Source organism: Pygoscelis adeliae, unplaced genomic scaffold (genome assembly GCF_000699105.1).
Source record: "Pygoscelis adeliae isolate BGI_AS28 unplaced genomic scaffold, ASM69910v1 Scaffold207, whole genome shotgun sequence".
Lineage (NCBI taxonomy): Eukaryota > Metazoa > Chordata > Aves > Sphenisciformes > Spheniscidae > Pygoscelis > Pygoscelis adeliae.
The window spans coordinates 2,399,843-2,420,102 of record NW_008825160.1 but is presented as its reverse complement, the minus strand read 5'-3'; the positions used below and the strand labels follow the sequence as shown (position 1 = coordinate 2,420,102).

Genomic DNA, 20,260 nt, shown 5'->3' with positions numbered 1-20,260 from the left:
TAGAGTTGAGGATGAAGCCATCAGAGCCTTTGTTTTCAGGCATTTGGAATGAAAGGAGCGATGCCGTTTATGTTCATAAACAACTTAGTTCTTAGAGACCACTGCTGTGGTTCTTACCTGTTGCTTGTACCCTAAAACCTTCATTCAAATACACTATACAACTAACTCACCGAAAAGGAAGTAGGTTAACATTTACAGTGGTGAGACTGGGATTCAGTTTTTTGTGGTTTATTTCCTCAGCTCCCCCAAATCATGTGATCTTTAGCAAGAAACTGAACTGAACTTCTCACTGATCACAGGGACAGAACAGGAATTCTTAAGTTTTTTCCCCAGAATTTTCACAGGATGGTTCTCTTCCAGGTTTCCAGGACCAAGCTGCAGTTTCCAGCTCTGAAAGTCTGCAGTGGCATGTCACAACTGACTCCTCACAAACCTCCACTATGTAGAACTACAGCCTCAGGCCCTGAGAGACTAGCCAACCCTACAGGAGCAGGGCTAAATAACAAAAACCCCTACAAGAGCAAAGATAAGAATGATCAAACAAAAGAGTCTAGGAGACAAGCAGGACAAGAAAAACCAGAAACAAGCAGACAAAAATAAGGACAAAAGAATTAATAAGGATGAGAAGGAAAGATTCTCTGCAGTTGAGGAATACTGAAACAGTCAAGTTTTGAAAGGAAGAGGGGGGAGAGATGTAGGTCACTTCTGTATTATTCATTTTATTCATTTGTTAAACAAGGACAACCCCACTTATTAATCTACTGAAACAATACAAGGATTAATTCCCCATCTGTGCAGCACTTCCAAAGCCTCATACAAAAGCACCAATGAAACTGAGTGTTTTGCTCAGTGTTTGTTGCAGTAACAGGTATACAAAGATCACCACTAGACTATTCCTGTGTGTAGACAGACTGTTAGTCAAAGTTACAAAGTTCCCACAAGGAAAAGCTTTGACCTTTTGGCTCCAACACAGCAAAAAAACTTCTGCAACATCTACACATACCTGCCTGCCTACATTAAATAATGTAGGGGAAAGAAACCTCTATGCAAACTGAACTGACTGCAAATATTTCTTCTGCCCAAGAAATCAAGAACACGATCAAGATCAGAACAGGCACAGAAAACTAAGTGCATTTAACTGAAGCTGACGTGGGGGGAGAAGGAGGGAAGGATGATTTGCCAAAAGAAAAATGCAGATACGACCAAGCCCTGCCCCTGGACATACCACTCACTCATTGCATAACATTGCACAAATAACTTCCTAACTTTCTGTCTCGGGACATCTCATCAGCAGCCATCCATGAAGAGGGGATGATAACGCCTACTACTGCTCCTGTAAAATCAGCTGAAGATCTACAAATTAATTCTGTGAGGAATGCACGTGACTTAAATACTCACTGCTGGAGCTTCCGGGAGTACCAAACTGGGAAGTTTCGAGGAACTTTCGAGGTGTAGACAAGTTAGTAACATCCATAAGAGGTACAGGAGAGGCATCTTTCACAAGTGAACTGTGTGAGCGGAAAGAATTAAAGCAAACGGTTTACTACTATTTGCAATCTTAGTTCACAACAAATAATCCATTTATTTCTTAAATTTGTAAGCTTAAGCAATAGATATACACAACACACAGTTTTGATACAAGAGGTTTACAGAACCTAACTTAAAGCACAAGTCCACAGATGAATACGAGTGGGTGCGTATATATACACATTTAAGTGAAAAGGGAAAAAGCCAAAAAAGCAACGATGAGGGAACACTGTCATATCAAAGACAAAATTTGGTATCCCAAGGCCTCTCTGAATTTAATAGCACTCTAGACTTGTCTGACTGGTCACAGCAACATGATCAGGACACAGGCATGTTGGAGCTTGCCGTAGCACGTGATTATTTCCCAACAGACACACTCACATCCAGCACAATTAACTACTGCTAGCGTGATGATAAATTAACATGGAATTGTTAAGATCTTTCTGGAAAACTACATACTGAGGAGAAGAGATGCTCCCGCTGCCACGGCTTCTGTCAATTACTTTATCCTTCAAGCTTTTCTAGTTCCCACTAGAAACCTCCACCCTTTTTCCTCCCCTTCAAATTCCTGTTCTGTGCACACCTACATGCATTCCTCTCCAAAAGAACCTTCTCACTCAGAAAGGAAAGACCTTCTACTCGGTCATTTTCATAATAAATTCACATAGTAGTATTTGCCAAAAATGTGTCATGCTGCCCCAGCGGCATAATGAAAGGCACGAAGCTGGACGTGGCAGGGGAACGCAAGCAAGAAATCATTTTTAAGAGAAAGAAGTGGAGAAGGCTCCTATAATGGAATTCAGCATGTTCCCTTAGAGGTCAAAATGCTTACAGAAACGTGCAAAGACAAGGGCTAAGCTTACTATCCTGCATAAGAACCACCTATACTCCCTATACACCTACGATACCACGCTTGCAGGGATTAGCTATGCGTTCCATCTTAGCAATGTTAGACAGAACACACTTAAAACCAACACAAGAAATAATTATAAACGTTATTGCATCCTGGTCAACAGCCAGTCTAGGACAGCACACTAAAACAAAGCAACAATAACATCCTTGATGCAAGAGTTCACGTTATCAAATATCAATGATGTGCAACAGGGAATGTGAGAAAAGATAGAAAACAAGAAAAAGATAAGGGTCCCTGTAGCAATTGTACAAAACTGCAGTTAATTAGCAGTTAAATAGGCTGGGTACACCAAAGCTTTGTGTCTGTTTTTAATTAACAGGATGAGTAAGGAAGAGACTGATGACTTGCTAGCAACCCTCCTTCCTAGAAATTTCAACTTCAATCAATCCTTCATTTCATAAATTCATTTAATGTAACGCATTCTCTCTCCTCTTATTTCTGGTACGCATTTTTTATTCCTCCTCATAATAAAATGCTAATTTATCTTTTCTCTGCATCTTCATCATATGCTGGCTCCCCTGATGCTACCCGTCCCTGTTTATTACCTCTCCTACTCTACAAAAGTTATCTTCAAGTACTGTGTCTCTCTTTTCTAGCCACTATCTTCCTTCCTTCCCTCCCAACAACTCTATTGCCCTCAAACTTAGAAGTCGCAAAGTTAGGAAAAAATAGCCAGGCACTTATACTTTAGCTGAATTTCCACCGACCAGAGGCACCAACCAGTTAAGAAGTTTCAACATCTTTAAAACACCTTAGAAACACAACACAGCCAAGACACTGCTCAGGCACTTCAATTTTGCGGTCTCGGGCTAGTAACCTTATGGGTAGCTGAAAGTCTTTTAAACCTTAGATGTTTGTTAGAAAAGATGAGCAATTTTTCCCTGTGTTCTTCCCTTTGCCTGACCTGAGCCTCATGAGCACGACATTTGTAGAAAAGGTATACACATCAAAGAAGGAAAAGAATGCTAAAAGGAACTGACCTCATCGTAATTCTGTGGGAAGAAGCAAAAAACCAACAGAATCACTAAGCAAAAGTGAAAGAACAAGAACAGACTGTTCACAGGCTTGAACATGCATCAGCATATTTGGAGTTTTTCTGCTCTCCACAGCCATAAGCATGAGAAATTTGCTTGCCAAAAATGAAAGGTTGAGGTGTAAGTCGATGGCACTCTCCCAAAAAAGTTTCTACTTATGAAAGGGAGAATGTTGTCCTCTTCCCTCCCAGACCTGTTGCCCTCAACATCACACCAAACCCACCTTATTCTCCCTTTCTCCTTGTTGCGTTGTCCTACTCGGTTAGTTGATTTGATGTAAAGATGACGGTGTAATTCATCTATCAGGACTAAGTGCATGTTCATCTTCTTACTGTGGAGCTCCAGTCTCAGATCACTCAATCCCTCCACCTGAAGAAGGGGACCCTCCAAGGAGTCCACCGCTGACACCTGGAAGGAGAACACATGTGACAAGTTTTAAAGGTTAATTCATTCCTCTTCTCAGGACTTTTCTCTTTGATTAGGCGAGTGTCTGAATACCATGTTGATTCTATCCATAAACCCTTTTAAAGCAGAAAACATTTAAGTAGTATTTCTTTATTTCTATTCCTAAAAGAAAATTCAATATATAAAAAGGGTCCAGTATCCAAACGACTGAGATTTAATGAGCAGTCTTCAAATATTTTGAGCATATGTATAAAACAAGTTAGTTAAAACACAGTTCATTAAATAAAAATCAAAGCACAGTTTATCACAAAATAAGAGGATTATCAAGTAGAGAAGTGTTAGAAAAAGATATTGACAATGATGTTTGATTGTCTTTGTTCTTTACATTACAGAATCACCAAGAAAACATTATTCCCAATTCTACAAATGGGAGAAAATGGCTTAAATTTTATTTGCCTACAGTGATTTCATTACATAGCTGAAAAAGCTTAGGAGGCCTCATCTTCTAGCCTACATAGCTGCTATGTCATGTAACTACAGTATTCACATAAACACAGCCATCAGATTGAACTAGCAATAGCTTTCATTAAAGGTACTTTTGAACTCTAAAGAGTGTGGGGGTTTTTTTAGTGCTCGATTATTAAGGCTCAAATTAAGGAAAATAACTTTATACAAGCAACAGAGTAACAGACAGAGATCTGGACATGCAGTAATGTAAACAGGCCATAGGTAACATTTCTCTGCTGATGCACTTCAATAGTGACCAGCACTTCAACAGTGACCACCATCCAGTGGGCACTAGACTGAGGAACCTAATTTCCATTTATATCCTAAAAAAACAAACTTGGACAAAAGCCACCAGGAATGACAAATCAGCGCATGAAAGCAACACTATCAATTTGCACCTCTCCCGCTTTACTTGTTTTTCTACCTATTTAACAGAGCACTTCCACAGTTACTAAAAAAAAGAGAAAAATAATGGCATCCCTCTGCAGTTTCCACAATCTCAGTGCTGATGTTGTAAGAAATTGGAAACAGCGTTTTGCATACAGAGGTTTAAAAATTTAAAAAAGAAAAAAAAAATCATCCCCTAATAACTGAAGATACTGTTAGTGAAATAAGATATTTGCTTGCACTTCAGGATTTAAGTTTATAGCAAACCTGTCGGCTAAACATTAAAAATGAAAAGCAAGGAGATACAGTAAATAGACAGCCAAGATAAGGTCTGGTCCCTTAATACCAGTAAATACTAACTATACTGAAAGAACATCTATCAACAATGTATTACTTTGCTTGCCTCCAAGTCAAGAATGACCCTGAAATAGCTTTGGGGCAGTCAGGCTTTTTAAATTAAGAATGGTTTCTAAGAGGAACCTGCACTTTTTCCTTCCTCCCAAAAAATTTTGCCAAGAAGTCCCTAACTATGAAAGTCTTTTCTCTGCATGGAAGATGAGGGTGTGCACTTGCTGCCAGTCTTTAGGAGAGAGCTGTCTTGAGAAAGAATTTGTGTCACAGTATTAATCACAGAGGACTGAACAGGCTCCTCCTAAGCCCACCAACGCTGCAACTTCAACAGCATTTACAGGGTTCCTATCGCTTGGCACAAAGCACTATCCATCCTCTTTCCTCCCGCTATCTATTTGCGAACAGCTATGGAAGTTTGGCCATAACACATCACAAAACCACACCACAGATGAAGCAAAAAACCAAATTTGCTTCTCCCCAAAAAGCTGGCATGCCAGAGTACATACAAATAGAGAAGGCTCAGCAGGCATGCAGACACAGCTTGGAAACCTTTGGCAGAAGTGTAAGTGCTAATTTTTATCTTCTTCCTTTGGCAGGTAGAGACGTACCCCAAATTTCCCAATTCCAAAGCACTTTAACCCCCCCAGTCACTTCAGGGGACTTGCAGGCGTTCATCACTGCCCTGAAAGCTGTCAGCAATTTCACCAAAGCAAGAACAAGATCAGGAACAACATTTGTCAAACTGAGAAGCTGAGAGATGAAAATACAGTGAGGGAAGAACTGAAAGCAAGCAAGAAAATGACATTAAAAAGGTTCCAAGACATCCAGGGAAAGTATTGTCTAAAACACAAGCAACAAAAATTTAAAGCAAAAGGAACAGTCAATCATTTGTTGTACTTTAAAAAAAAAAAAATACAAAAACAAAACCCAAACAAAACAAACCCCAAACCCCCATACTGTTATGCACTGAACTTTCTTCTTCTGGAAAAAGCTGCTTTTTTATTTTTGGTGGGGTTTGTCAGGTGGTTTTTTTGATGGCCTTTCTGACACTTCATATTTGCAGTCAGACAAGCTGGAAGTTATGTCCTTGATAAATGCCACTTTCCCAGTGATTGAACTCTACAGGTAAATAACACAGGCAAGTTTCAACTTCATGCACACTTGGAGCCTTTTAACTTAAGGCAGCCTCACTCCAGTAAAGCCTCACTTAACCACTGTTTTCCTTTCCAATATTTCATTTCCCATTACCACCAATTATCAAGAGAGAGCGCAAGAGAAAAGCTTTAATGTTCAGAACAGTTTGGGTCTGGAAAGTAACTACAGGCTCAATCCAAGTTCATGGAAGTCAAGGTAAAGTGTCCAATTGGTTTAGGTGGCAACAAGCATAAATGTTATGTTAAAAAAAAAAAAAAGAAACAAAAAAATTTTCCCTTCTGTTGTTTTATTTACGAAAGATGATTTAAGTCCTGGCAGCAAGCAAGCTATAAAGCAGCACCCCAGATTATATTTCAGAATACAAAATATGAGATTAAAACATTTGTCTAATTTGTGTGCTGGATAACCTACCACAGAGCAGTAGCATAAGGAACTAAAATGATGCAAAGATATCTACAAAAAATGCACAAAATTAAAAATACACTACAGATAGATCTAACAATGGAACTGTTACAAGAAAAACCTTGACAAGCTTGTGTTTCATCCTACTATCCTGGGAAAGATCAGTTCTTAAAACTCATTTTCAGCAAATAACTACACTGTCATCACAAAGGCTTTGCTCTCCAGAAGCAGGGAGATGAAGAGTGACAGAGGGATGGAAAAGAAAGGGAAGCAGCAAGTTAATAGGAAGAGCAGTAATAATGACGACAGCTCTGTTGACTACTTGGAAGCAAAAGCAGAAGTAGTTTACAATTGGCTTTATTTCAAGTCCAAGCATCCATCTGGACCACGTTAACAAGATGGTCAACTATCTTGAGAAACAGTGAGGTTACAAAGGGGCTTGGAAAATCACCATGGTGGGTCAGCCGAGAGCACAGCCAATGCCACGCGCAGCCAAGAAAAATAAGGTGAGCACTGAGAGCAAGACTAAAAAGAAATAAGACTTTCTAAATTGAATTCATAACGGGGATTATGTCTACCATTGGCAAAGTTTAGATCAAGACCAGAATTTTATGCCCCCACCCGGCTAGTAACACACCATCACTCGTATTATGCAAGAGACGCAAATGTATGATAAAAATACTTTCAACTTTGAAGATCATAGAGATTTCTTTACTGTTGTGTCACCAACTCATCACTCAACTTGGGCATATCATTTCAACTAGTTGTTGTACTTTATTTCCGATTTCAAACCCTGCTGTGCAAAAGGAGCTAGATGAGTGGGAGACAGGCTGCACAAAGCAGTAACAGGTCAGAGTACAACACAAATACTGCTCTGCAAGAAAGTACTGCTGTTCCTCAAGTTAGCAGTGATTCCTCCAGTTAGAGAACCTTAATTTAGGAGAAAACCCCTTATTTTTGGATTTCTATTTTTTTATTGTGGATGCTGCTCCTCTGCTTACGGTATAAAGAACAAATCAAGAAAAAGGTGCATTCTAGAAAGAAACCTACGTGTTCGGGGTTCAATGTATTTATATTGCTAGCACCTTTCCTAACCATAAAAAGCTTTTCACGTCTTAAAAGGCAACTGTCTCCCTCCCTCTTGAATACTAAACTTTAAAAAAAATAGGGATTTTGTATTTAAATAGTATCTACTATTTTTCCACTCATTTATTACAAAGTTATCTGGAGTCCTCAGAGTGACAGAAGCCCTTCACTGCTAATTATTTGTATCACTTATTAGGATTTTATTACTTTGAACAATTAAGAATAGAAAAACCTTACAAGCTACAACATTTCCATATCAGTTTTAATATTTTCAGCACATTATAGCAAGTTTTGGATTTTTTCAGTTCACCAGCAGTGTTTTGAACACGTACTTCAGAAGAAGCAGTGCAGGGAAATTAAACGGCTCTACATTTAGAGAAGTAGTATAAACCATCCTCTTGCCCGTTGCTAGAATGACCCAGATTCTCTGGTTGCTGTCTTCTACCATATTCATCTCTGCTTTACAAAGTTTGTTGTACATCAAAATTAAAAGGCATTTGAGCCATCTTACATAGCACCTGCCATTAAGGACAGCAGTGAGGCCAAAGGCTATCCACACCTAGCAAAGAGTGATCTCAAATGCACAACTGCACAATCCCCATATACTAGGATGAGAAACAATTGTAGTAGCTCAGAAGCACACTGTGGCCACTGAGTCAACACTGATGTGTAACGGCAGCAAGCACAGACTTCAATATTTTCTGTCAGAGCAAGTCAAAGAATTCTGGAAGTCAGGAATCAGCATTCATAGCGTTGCTTGAATAATACACTGATCCAGCTTGGAAGGGACCTCCAGAGGTTTCCAGTCCAACCCGCTGCTCAAAAGCAGGGCTAACATCAACGTTAGATCAGGCTGCTCGGGGCCTCCAGCCAAGGTTTGAAAATCTGCAAGCATGGAGATTCACAGTCTCTCTGGTCTCTCGCTCCTGGTGTTTAACCCTTCTCATGGGGAAGAATTTTGTCCTTAAGTCCAGCCAGTTTCTCCCAGAGAAATTGGTGATGGTCGCCTCTCATTCGTTCACTGTGCACTTCTGAGAGGAGCCTGGCTCCATTTCTCCTCTAACTCTTTTAGCTGGTCACAGACAGCAAAAAACCCCTCTTTCCCGCAGGCTGAACAAACCCAATTACCACAGCATCTTCCTACACGTTGTGTGCTTCTAACTCCCACCACCCTGGGGGCTCTCCACTGGACTCGCTCCTGTATGTTTCCTTTCCTGTACAAGAAAAGGTATGTACCTTTCTTGTAGAGGGGCCCCCAAAACTGGATGTGGTGCTCCAGATGCAGCCTCACAAGTGCACAGTCACTTGCCTTGATCTGCTGGCTATGATCCTGCAAACACAGGAGTGGGACATCCAAAAAATAGGACACAGTGTGATTTGGCACAATACTGTGTTATCCAAAAAGTCCGCGAGGGAACCGCACCTTGTTTTCCCTGTCATTGCCACCCTGCACATACACTGAACTGAGGGTGCAATTAATACACCACCCCTGCTTTTTGCTCCTTATCCTCACTGCGGTAAGCACGTTGGATAATGAAGATTAAAGATGCTATAAAACATGCAACGGTATCACATTTAATTAGATTTTCTCCCCTTTCCTCTCTCCCCTCAGCTTAGACTAGATTTCCCAAGTAGTTACCTGGTTTTTAATACTCCTATTACCTACTGAGTGCTATTCATACTAACAGAAGGACTAATAGGTGTAGAATTGTGTACAGAGGGGAAGAGTTATCACTACAAGACTCTGGTTAAGACTGATAATGGAATAGCAGCCTTTTTCAGAGAACCTGAACATTAGATGTACAGAAGAGAACTACAAGTGGTTCAAGGGTCCAGAAAAAGCACCTGAGGGTCCTTCAAGCCTCTTTCTTACACCTGCCTGGCTTAGCTAAATGGAAATGAGTAAATGACTGGGTGGTTTTTTTTTCTGAGGGTAGGAGGCTGGGGGTAGATAACAGCATTGTGTTTGAGTACCTGGACACAATGATAATTATAGGTAAGGGAGCTCCTCAACATTTTTCTTTTGGCAGGGTTTGGGGTGCAGAGAGGAGCTACAGCAAGAGAAAACAGCTGGAAGGTGAATCAACAGACAAACATCTTGTTAGCCTTCTTTAAAAAGCTGTTTCACCATGAGCAAATAGTACCAAAAGAAATGGTAGGTAATCCTCACCACCACTTTTTTTTTTTCTTTTTTTCTTTTTTAAACTCTGAAAGAAGTCTGTCTTTCCCATTGAAAGCCATACTTAAATAAATGCAAAATAACTGTACTTAGTCAAATAATAATAAGAATTTTGGCCTGGATTACATAGAATTTGGTTTAGATAATCTGAGAGTTATTTCTGATGTTAAAATCTACTTATTATTGTACTTATTATTTCCTACAATAATAAGTAGTGACCCTTTAGAAAATAAGGATCAATGAAATAAGCCTGAAAAAAGAGCTCTGCTTTGTATGAGCTAAAATTCGCAAGTTTATACAAAATAACTGTGGCACCAGAACCATTATGCAGCTTGTTTAAAGGTCACAGTCAGTTTATAGTAGGGCTTAATTGCCTGAAAAAGAAAATGTAGCTAAACATTTGCCTATCATAATATCCAATTTGGAAGGTTTTAATTCAGCGTTTTACAACAAACTAGAACCTAAGTACTAGAAAGACATTTGTTAAAATTCTTCTTTCTCTCTTTCCTGACTTTGGCCAAAGTTTTCCAATCTGCTTGCAGTCAAACCTACATATTATCTTAAAAGGTTTTTCAACAGTATTTTAGTTTTCCAAAAAGCATTATAAAATAGATGTGAAAAGAGAGGAATTTTTTTTTTTTTTTTTTTTTTTAATTCTAGACCTCCACAATCCTGGAAGTCTATAAGCAGAGATAAAATGAAAGCCCTCAACTAGGTGCTTCTTCAGGGCAAAAAAATCATAATAATGGTTGTTCAAACTAGAAAACTAAATGCTTTCTGTCTGGGATACCAGCCTATTCTGAGTTCAGACAACAGATATGAAAACATGAACAAACAACTGAGGAAGGTTAAAAGAAAACAATGTGGTAGGTCACAATTTGAAGGAAAAAAAGTCAAGTCATACACAAACGCAGTATGACAAAAGGAAAAAAGCTAAACCCTCTGAATAAAACAGTAAATAAATAGCAGCAACCTAGAAGGTTTCAGCTGCCTTGCTGGATGAATAAAGACAATGCTGACATTTAAAAGGAGGAGAATTGATCTACTGCTTTTACAAGGCACTCGCTTTCAAAAAGTACAGGAAAGGAAAATTACTAAAAAAATGGCATAAATGTGGGCAGCCAGATCTAAACAAGCAGTTCACTGAATTCAGTTTACACCTGACCTGCGTGAGATAAGGATCTAACCTGGAAAGTTTGCTTAAGAAACAGAAAGGTGCTCACACTCCAGCTGTTGGGATTTTGCACCGGGCAAAATGGCAGAATATCTACAAATGATGGTCTCTATTCAAAGAATTTAACATGTGATAAATTTAAGAGCAGATGATGCATTAGAGCACTGATCCTCCAACCTTCTAACACTGCAAATGGATCTGAAGAATGCCGAATTACACGTGACAAGGAATTTTCCAGTGGGCCGTTTTGGTTTGGGGTGGCACGTGGCACCCCTGTTCCAACATACTTAAAGAAACCAGCAACTGCAAGCAGCTGGCGACACACTCTTGGAGGGGGACCACTCTGAGGGACTGTGGCATGGGGTTGACCCACGCTGGAGAAGGGACACCCTCAAAGGGACTGCAGTTTGTGGGTGACGCACGTCGGAGCAGGCACTCTAAGGAAAAGTGTAGCAGAGGAAAACCTGAAGAACCAAAGTGCTGCAGAGGAAACCAGTAAGAAGCACAGTAGCAGAAAGAAACCCTTACAGATGACACTGACTTTCTGTGCCACCCGTCGTCTCATCAGAGGAACTGTGACAGATTGAACATAAGCCATGGAAAAAATAGGTTGAGAAAAGGGAGGGGAGTAAAGGTGTTGGACTTAAATTGCACCTGGAGAAGAGTGAGAAAACATGTTTACTTAAGTCGGTTTTGATTGTGTTCTCTTTTTTCCCCACCTCAAAACCCAAATCACTGATCAGAAGTTTGTGTTAACTAGCAATACACTATGCAAGAGTTCCCAAAGTCGAGGCTGTTTTGCCTGCAAAATTCCCATGTTTTCCATGGATGATGGAGAGAGTCACAGTATCACAGAATGGTTCGGGTTGGCAGGGACCACTGGAGGTCGTCTGGTCCAACCTCCCTGCTCAAGCAGGGCCACCCAGAGCCGGTTGCCCAGGACCGTGTCCAGATGGCTTTTGAATATCTCCAAGGACAGAGATGCCACAACCTCCCTGGGCAACCTGTGCCAGTGCTCGGTCACCCTCACAGTGAAAAAGCGTTTCCTGATGTTCAGAGGGAACCTCCTGTGTTTCAAAGTTTGTGCCCATTGCCTCTGGTCCTGTCACTGGGCACCACTGAACAAAGCCTGGCTCCATCTTCTTTGCACCCTCCTTTCAGGTATTTATACACATTGCTAAGATCCCTCTTGAGCCTTCTCTTCTCCAGGCTGATCAGTCCCAGCTCTCTCAGCTTTTCATCACAGGACAGATGTTCCAGTCCCTTCATCATCCTTTTGGAAGGGGCTAACGTCCAGAAAGCAGAAGACTGTTGAGTACTTTGAGCCTCCACAGCTGGAAGCACGTAATGAGTAACCGATTAAGCCTGCTTTTAAACTGCATTTATATTTTTTAATTAGAAGCTTGACGTAAGTCTTATCAAGTGAGCCTGTATTTCATCTATAAATTTGTTCTCTATTTTGGTTGCAAGGTGAATCAAGATGAAACTGAAAAGTTACTGCCTTTGAGGGTGGGGCATCCAAATAACAGGACACATGGAAAACTTGCACCCAAGCTGCACTTAAGAAATCCAAAGATTGGGAACTGTCTGCTACCAAACTGCCACAGGTCAGTGTACAGCATAGCGTGAACCGGTATCAAGACAAACCAGTGAACATGAGCTAGCTGAGACGACCCTGAACTTAAAGAACACCCAGATGGTCAAAAGCAGGGAGCTTTTAGCTAAAAAGCATGGAAAATATGAAAAGCACACAGATCAAAGATAGCTATTCCTGACTGTCACTGCCTCCTTCCCCTTGAAAACAGGAAAAGGAGAAGAGGTCCACAGGATGTGAGGATTAATGAGTAGCTGTAGAACACTGATGATGAACAGTACCGAGTGTTGATTAACATACTGGCTATTAAGATGATGGAAGAAATTGCTACCAATTTTGTCCACCTTTAAACAGTCTTGTAAGAATTAACAAGCTAAAAGCAAACAAAGAGCTATAAAAGACTGAGGACTAAAGAAGATGATTCCTTTGCAGTATTTTGGAAATAGCTGAGGTCACTCCCCTTCTTGAGATAAAAGGATTTGCTGACCAAATGATGCAGGAAGGGGGAGGCTGATACAGATGACTGAAGAAGAATGGGGGAGAAGTTTGAAAGACTAGCTTGAAAGATTCTGAGCTACACACACAAAAAAAAGTGCTCAGGTTGCAAGAAAACAGTTCATCCTGAGATAAGTAGTCAGTGTAAGCTTATTTGATGGGGGAAGGACAGGGAAAATGTACAAATAGGGACAGTGTAAAAGGGTTACTTTTTGTTTGTGGGATTTGTTTTCTCTTAAACATAGTACCTTATATTAAGATTCCCACCAGCAGATCATCAACATTACCGAAATGCAACCACTTCTACAAAAGGAGGAACCAAGCAGCCGGCATATGGCACAGTGCCCAACAGTAAGAAAGTATATATGAAGGCTAAGGAGTAACACAATTCTTTTTTAATGCCTTAACAGGGCAGAAGAGTGTTTTCCGGAGAATCATATTCCAGCAAGCCAAACTCCACAATTTTGGTTTCTTAATCAATCATCCCATCTAGTCTTACCTTTTTTCTTTCCCCCCCCACCCCCTAAAAAGAAATTTCAATGTTATCAGTTACAAGTACGGAGGAGGTCTATTAGATGACACAGCCATTTCCCTGCCACTATAGTACTGCCTTAATTATGTTATATTTTACAAAAGTTACTTTTATATCTCTTGCTGATAAAGCTACTGCTCCTACTTTATGAAAACGTCAAAACAAACCTATTATAAACACATTAACACAAAGCGCAAATGTCCTTTATTTTTCTTAAGTGTTTGAACAGCAATGACCCAATCTTACTTTCTGTTTTCCTCTACAAATTTTAAAATATTTATAAAATTATGTTCCTCACTTGCTGCCCTTTACTCCAGCTACATAAATTTAATTCTTTCAAATTTGCCTTAGTCCTGTCACCCATCAATCATTCTACTTCCTCCTCCACTCGCTGTAATTCATCAATGTCTTTCTAGTAATAAAGTGCTGAAACCAAAAGCAGCGCTCAAGGAACAGAGTGGCTAAAAACCACGAGAGAGGATTACCCAACTGCTCACTTGGACTTCAGCACAACACACGAGCAATTTCAACAACAGTATGGTCAAATGACTTCCCTGAAATGGGACCATCAGAGTATCTATTGGCATCACAGAATTGCCCAAGACTTTTTCCATCAGAGTGACAACTCGATGGAAAGGAGACATGTATTGCCCTGGTACCTGTGATACTTGCGTGCCTCGAATCCTCAGTAGCTCCTGGGCAATAAGATGAAATTAGCAAATCAAAGATTCAGTATCATCTACAAGAAGCACGTCAGACAGCTCAACTACAGAACTCATTGCCAAAGGACAGCCTTGAAGCCAAAAGTTTAAATTGGTGCAAAAAGTGACAGGGACAAATTCAAGGAAGAAACAGCTATCGAGTGCTATTCAGCACAAAAGACACCGGCTTTTCCGTCAAAAGCTGCATATTGCCAAGTGCTGGAAGCTCACAGAGTGTTTTGGGAAAGGATTGTTATTGCTTGCTCTGTCCTCACTCTCCCTTCTAAGCATCCTCTGCATCAGACATGGTATTGGCCTAAGACCACCTTTGGTCTGACCTTGTACAGACATCTATATTAAATCTCACTGGAGCACTGTCATGGACTAGCAATACAGTTGTAGGTATTGTGAAGGCAGCAAAAATAATAGAAAAGGCTTTTCCTTCCATTTTTCATTTCCATACTTTTGTCTCTGATTTAATGCATGCTCATTTAGTCTTAATTGCCATTGTCCCAAGTCGTCTCTCTATATGAATGATGTCTAGAACAATGGGGTCTTAATGCATTAAAGTAAAACATCAGGATTTTCCTTTTAATGCAAACCTGCAGTTTCCCAAATTGATTCTCTCACTGTCTTCAAGATGACATTTCAAGTCTTTTACATTCCCTGTGTCCCATCTCTCTGTTGTTAAAGGAATCTTTAACTCCTTTCAATTAGCTCTTCACCTATTAATTTACTAACTTTTTTTTTTATTACAGAACTCAAATTCACAAAAGGTAGTATTAAACTGCAGTGTAAAACAACCATTGCCTCCTTCTCAAATAGGCACACATCTTCATTTATGAGCTGTTCAGCATAAGTTTTCCTCAAGGTCTACATGACAATGTTTCTTTTATCAAACCATTTTGAAAGTTACTTGGTAGCATTATGCCAACTTTATCATAGAATCATAGAATCATTAAGGTTGGAAAAGACCTCCAAGATCATCGAGTCCAACCGTCAACCCAACAACACCATGCCCACTAAACCATGTCCCTAAGCGCCTCATCTACACATCTTTTAAATACTTCCAGGGATGGGGACTCAACCACTTCCCTGGGCAGCCTGTTCCAATGTTTAACCACTCTTTCAGTAAAGAAATTTTTCCTCACGTCCAATCTAAACCTCCCCTGGCGCAACTTGAGGCCATTTCCTCTCGTCCTTTCACCAGTTACTTGGGAGAAGAGGCCGACCCCCACCTCGCTACAGCCTCCTTTCAGGTGGTTGTAGAGAGCGATGAGGTCTCCCCTCAGCCTCCTTTTCTCCAGGCTAAACAACCCCAGTTCCCTCAGCCGCTCCTCATCAGACTTGTTCTCCAGACCCCTCACCAGCCTCGTTGCCCTTCTCTGGACACGCTCCAGCACCTCAACGTCCTTCTTGTAGTGAGGGGCCCAAAACTGAACACAGTATTTGAGGTGTGGCCAGACATACCAGACATAAATCAGTTTACTTCAGTGGGAAACTTCTGGGCTAAAATCCCCCCAAATGTTTTAAATGCTTTACCAAAACCTAAATTTATTACACCTTTTCACCCACCATTCTCTAGCTTTAAAGTTGCATTTGTAAAATGCAATGAGATTTATCTATATTATTTTATATTGTCCCATAACCCAATTTATCTTCAACAATTTCTCTTGGTGTTTATTCCAATATTTCACTATGGGCAGAATTATGTCTCTACAATCCAGAGTCTAAAAGAGAATTCATGGAAAAAACAGTGATTACTAGAAAAACATCCGCTGTATTCAAAGGTAAAGTGATAAAAGCATAAATGTCTCACAGAATAAAGTCCATAACATAGCTTAATAATAAAAATTACAAACAGCATCAACAGCAAAAGAAATATTAATCTGAAGGTATGACATACTACCAGGTTCATGAGTTAAAAAGGAAGCAAATGTAAACTAAACCACAAAACTCTCAAGCTGTTAGGAGAGCACTGCCAAGAAAGGAGGCATCATTAAACGGCAGGAGCAATTGCCTTGAGCAAAGAACTTCTCATCACTGCCTCTACACTATAATCAGGTAGGATTAAATTTAATGTTCAGAAATGCCCATTCCCAAAAGCATACATCGCAATGTTACAGATGCCTCTCCCTTTCATTAAGGGCAGTGTCTGTTACGTAGCTGCAGCTTACTTTCACCATAAAAAGATGCTGGACACCTCTTCTCCACCTTCGTTACAGCATGTTTTCTTATTTAATAAACTTTCATCGGCTTAAATGAATGGTTGTTATTAGTAGAGCTAACAGCCACACGATAATACTCTAGAGAGATATCAGTGCTTGTTGGTACATTAACTAAGAGCGGAGGGGCTGAGGTCAAGCACGTGTCAATACAAATGAAGCAGTATTAGGCACTAACAATTTAATGCAATAGACTGCCTCAGATAATGGAAATTACAGGATGAAAAGAATGAGGTAAAGTTATTGATAAGTATACTGAGGGAAAAAATAAGATGTTTCAAAGGGAAAGAAACTCTCCACGTTCTAATGTCTTTAAAGCTAGCCTAGCAAGTTTATTTAAAAAAAAAAAATCAGAAAACAGAATTTAAAGAGAAAAAAAGAAAAAAAAAAAAAGATACAGAAAATACGAGTAGCACCAAAGCTTCTCATGTAAGGAACTTAGATGTATTCTACCAAACTTAATTACTTAAGCTTTACAATGCTCCTCAAAGGCAGACAAATAATACTAATAAATCCTAGCATCTGAGTAAAGGTACAGTATTTTAAAGGAATGAGCAGCAGATAGAAGAAAGCTCACGATTTCCATGCTTATGTGTGGATCACTAGAACATATCCTATGCATACATCAACTTAATAAAAACAAAGCTGTCTTCTTTCTCACCTGTACCTCAACCATACAGCTAACAGAAATCACAAGGTTTGCCAATCATTAAAAACTAATACAAAACAGTTCCTTTAAGCATAAACGCTTATAGACCTCAGTAGGTAATCTGAAATGAGATACAACCCTTGAGATGCCAGCTTCTCAATCCTGTTTTCTAAAAGGCTTCTTTGTAATCAATAAGGTCAACAATGACGAGACACAACGTTAGCTGAGAAAAGACTTCAAGGCAAGAAGCATTGGGAAAATATTACTATTTTTGTAATTCAGAAGAAAGATAATTTCAAGCAGGGCCAAAATTTAAATTTTGTAATAAAAACATTACTACAGAATCCCAAACCAACAAAAGCCTCTTTTTTCCACTTATGGCATTAATTCCAAAATATAAAACAGTTCCACAGCAGTACCTGAATCCCAGCTCTGCAATAAGAAATGCAGAAACAAAATGAAAGACTGTTTTTATTGATTTTCATTGTTCCAGCTGAAAGGCAGACAGTAAATAAAATGCATACTGAGAACTGCGTCACAATTTTTTTTTTATTATTATTTCATTCTTCCAGACTACTTATAGTCTAAGAACTCTGCTCACTACACGGTACTTTTAATTGAAAGACTCTCCTCATACTATACTGAGGAAGGCCATGGGTAGCAGCTACATTCAGGTAACAAAAATGAAAACTCTCCTCAACAACTGTGCCCAGGGCTACAAACATCCAATGTTTTCTGGGAAGATGTTAATCATTCCAAATGCCTTCGTAGGAGGATTAACATGAAGCGCCTAGAAAGGCAGAGGACACTGTTACTGAGGAGGACACATTCATTACAGGATGAGCAAGAAGAGGCCAAATATGCACATGTGTACACACACACAGAGCAATATCCTCTCTTTGCTCCTGAGAAAACATTTCAATATTTTAAGCTCCTTGTTTGACTCCCACTTCCCACAGCAAGCTAGGTTCCTTGTCCTCATACACTGTTCTCCAAAATATCTTACCCACGGTTAGCCTATTCCCTTCTTCTATGCCACCTCTCCCTTCTGACTGTCTCAGTAGCTTTATGATCATTTTTGCACAGGATTTCCACTTACTAAAACGCCTTCAACTTTGACCATGTTCTCACCCACTAAGTAGCCCAGTTGTGTTGTAAAGCCCTGCAGTCAAAAAAAGGAAAAACAAAACTCTTTTTTGTAAAACGCTTTGGCATGCAGACAATGGAGCTGGTCACCTTCTCCAGTTGAGACTGGTACTTTCCTGATATAAAAGTTAGATTTCACAACAAAGTAATGCTCTTCAAAAAATTAAACCAGTACAGATCTTACAATCTATGGAGCCGAGAAAAATACATTTAATGCATCATAAGGGTACTGGTGCTGAACTCAGTATGCTTTAACTATGCTGCATCAGCACAACTAAAAATGACCTAATTTACCTGCAAACCAATTCCTCTCCTGTACAGCTGGATGCCGCGCCAAGTACATTTAATTGAATGCCACAACAATAACAGCCGCTAGCTCAACTCCAGAAACTGAACAAACTGGCAACAATGCAAATCTGCAGTAAGAAAGTGGTCAGCTCTGAGAAAAGCCTGATGCTATTACTCACTTCAGAAAGCAGAGCAGGAGACATATATTATTCTTTCCCTGACGTAAGGCAACTGAAATAGAAGTCCTTAATATTGAAAAAGAAAAGTCAGTGTTCAAGCGTACCCTGGTCTACTTCTTGACAAACAAGTTACTGTCACTTCAGCTTTGTATTTCTTGGGACAAAGACACGCAGGCTAAAGGATGTGCTCATGAGTAAAACACACATACACATCAGTTCCTACCTCTGTAACACAAGGAAGTGTGAAGTTACACTTAAGCAAAGACTAGTCAGAGGGCTCCATACTTCCTTCTTCCTACCTTTGTTCTTCCTTCTTGTCGTCCTCCTAACAAAAAAAATTTCAACTGGAAATAGCAACTATCCTCACTCCTATCCTATGGATATATTTCTGCAGTTTCATGGTGTTTTGTTACCTGATACAATCCCGCCCCAAAGGAACTGTACTCCTGCACTAATAAATGAAGTTCAGAGTCAGTGTTTCATGGTCTATTGGAATTAGAAGATTTTTTTAAAAACTCTATATACTTTGACAAAGTGGTATTCGTTCATTAAAATTGCAAAGCTAGACACATAAAAGCCAGGAAATGCAAAGAAAGTAGCCTAAGCAATTTTCATTTAATCGTATTATGATATGACCTTTAATTACTTGATTCAACATTATTTCTGCCTTCAACTGTTTTTAGCATTTCATCTGTTAGATTATTTAAACAAATGGAAAATATTAATTTCTCCCTATGGGTACCTCATGGGTCAACAGTAAAGCCAGAACAATTAGATCAACACCACAGTCCTCTACGATACTTGAGTTAATTAAGTAACTGCTAGGCAGAGCGTACTGCCCTTCAACACACAGCCCAGTGCTGGGGGAGACTAGACACGGAACTGCTTCCTCCAAGCAAGAAAGCTTCTGTCCTTGCCTACTGCTGCCCATCCTGCTGTGCGCCCTTTGCTTCAAGTTCTGGCTTGACTATAGTGTTGCGTAGCACATCCAAAACATCTGTTCTAGAAGAATTTGTATTCCTGCATTCCAGCAACCAAGCTTGTGCTTCCAGGCCAAGTGCAAGCTATACCCCAGCCTCAACTTGCCTCTGTGATGTGGTTTTGGCTGGGATAGAGTTAATTTTCTTCCTAGTAGCTGCTACAGTGCTGTGTTTTGGATTTAGGATGAGAACAATGTTGATAACACACCCATGTTTTAGTTGTTGCTGAGCAGTGCTTACACTAGTCAAGGACTTTTCAGCTTCCCGTGCTCTACCGACTGAGAAGGCTGGAGGTGCACAAGAAGCTGGGAGGGGACACAGCCAGGACAGCTGACCCAAACCAGCCAAAGG

At 39.9% G+C, this 20,260-nt stretch overlaps 1 protein-coding gene across 1 annotated transcript in view; it reads right to left on the bottom strand.

The window, feature by feature from the left end:
• EXOC4 (exocyst complex component 4) overlaps positions 1–20,260 on the bottom strand; it is a 473,947-nt gene that overhangs the window by 373,303 nt on the left and 80,384 nt on the right. The window contains exons 6-7 of the mRNA XM_009328697.1: positions 3,698–3,882; positions 1,399–1,508 (exon numbers count right to left, since the gene is read on the bottom strand). Of these exons, the coding sequence (XP_009326972.1) occupies positions 1,399–1,508; positions 3,698–3,882 (295 nt within the window). The remainder of the gene's footprint in view (positions 1–1,398; positions 1,509–3,697; positions 3,883–20,260) is intronic.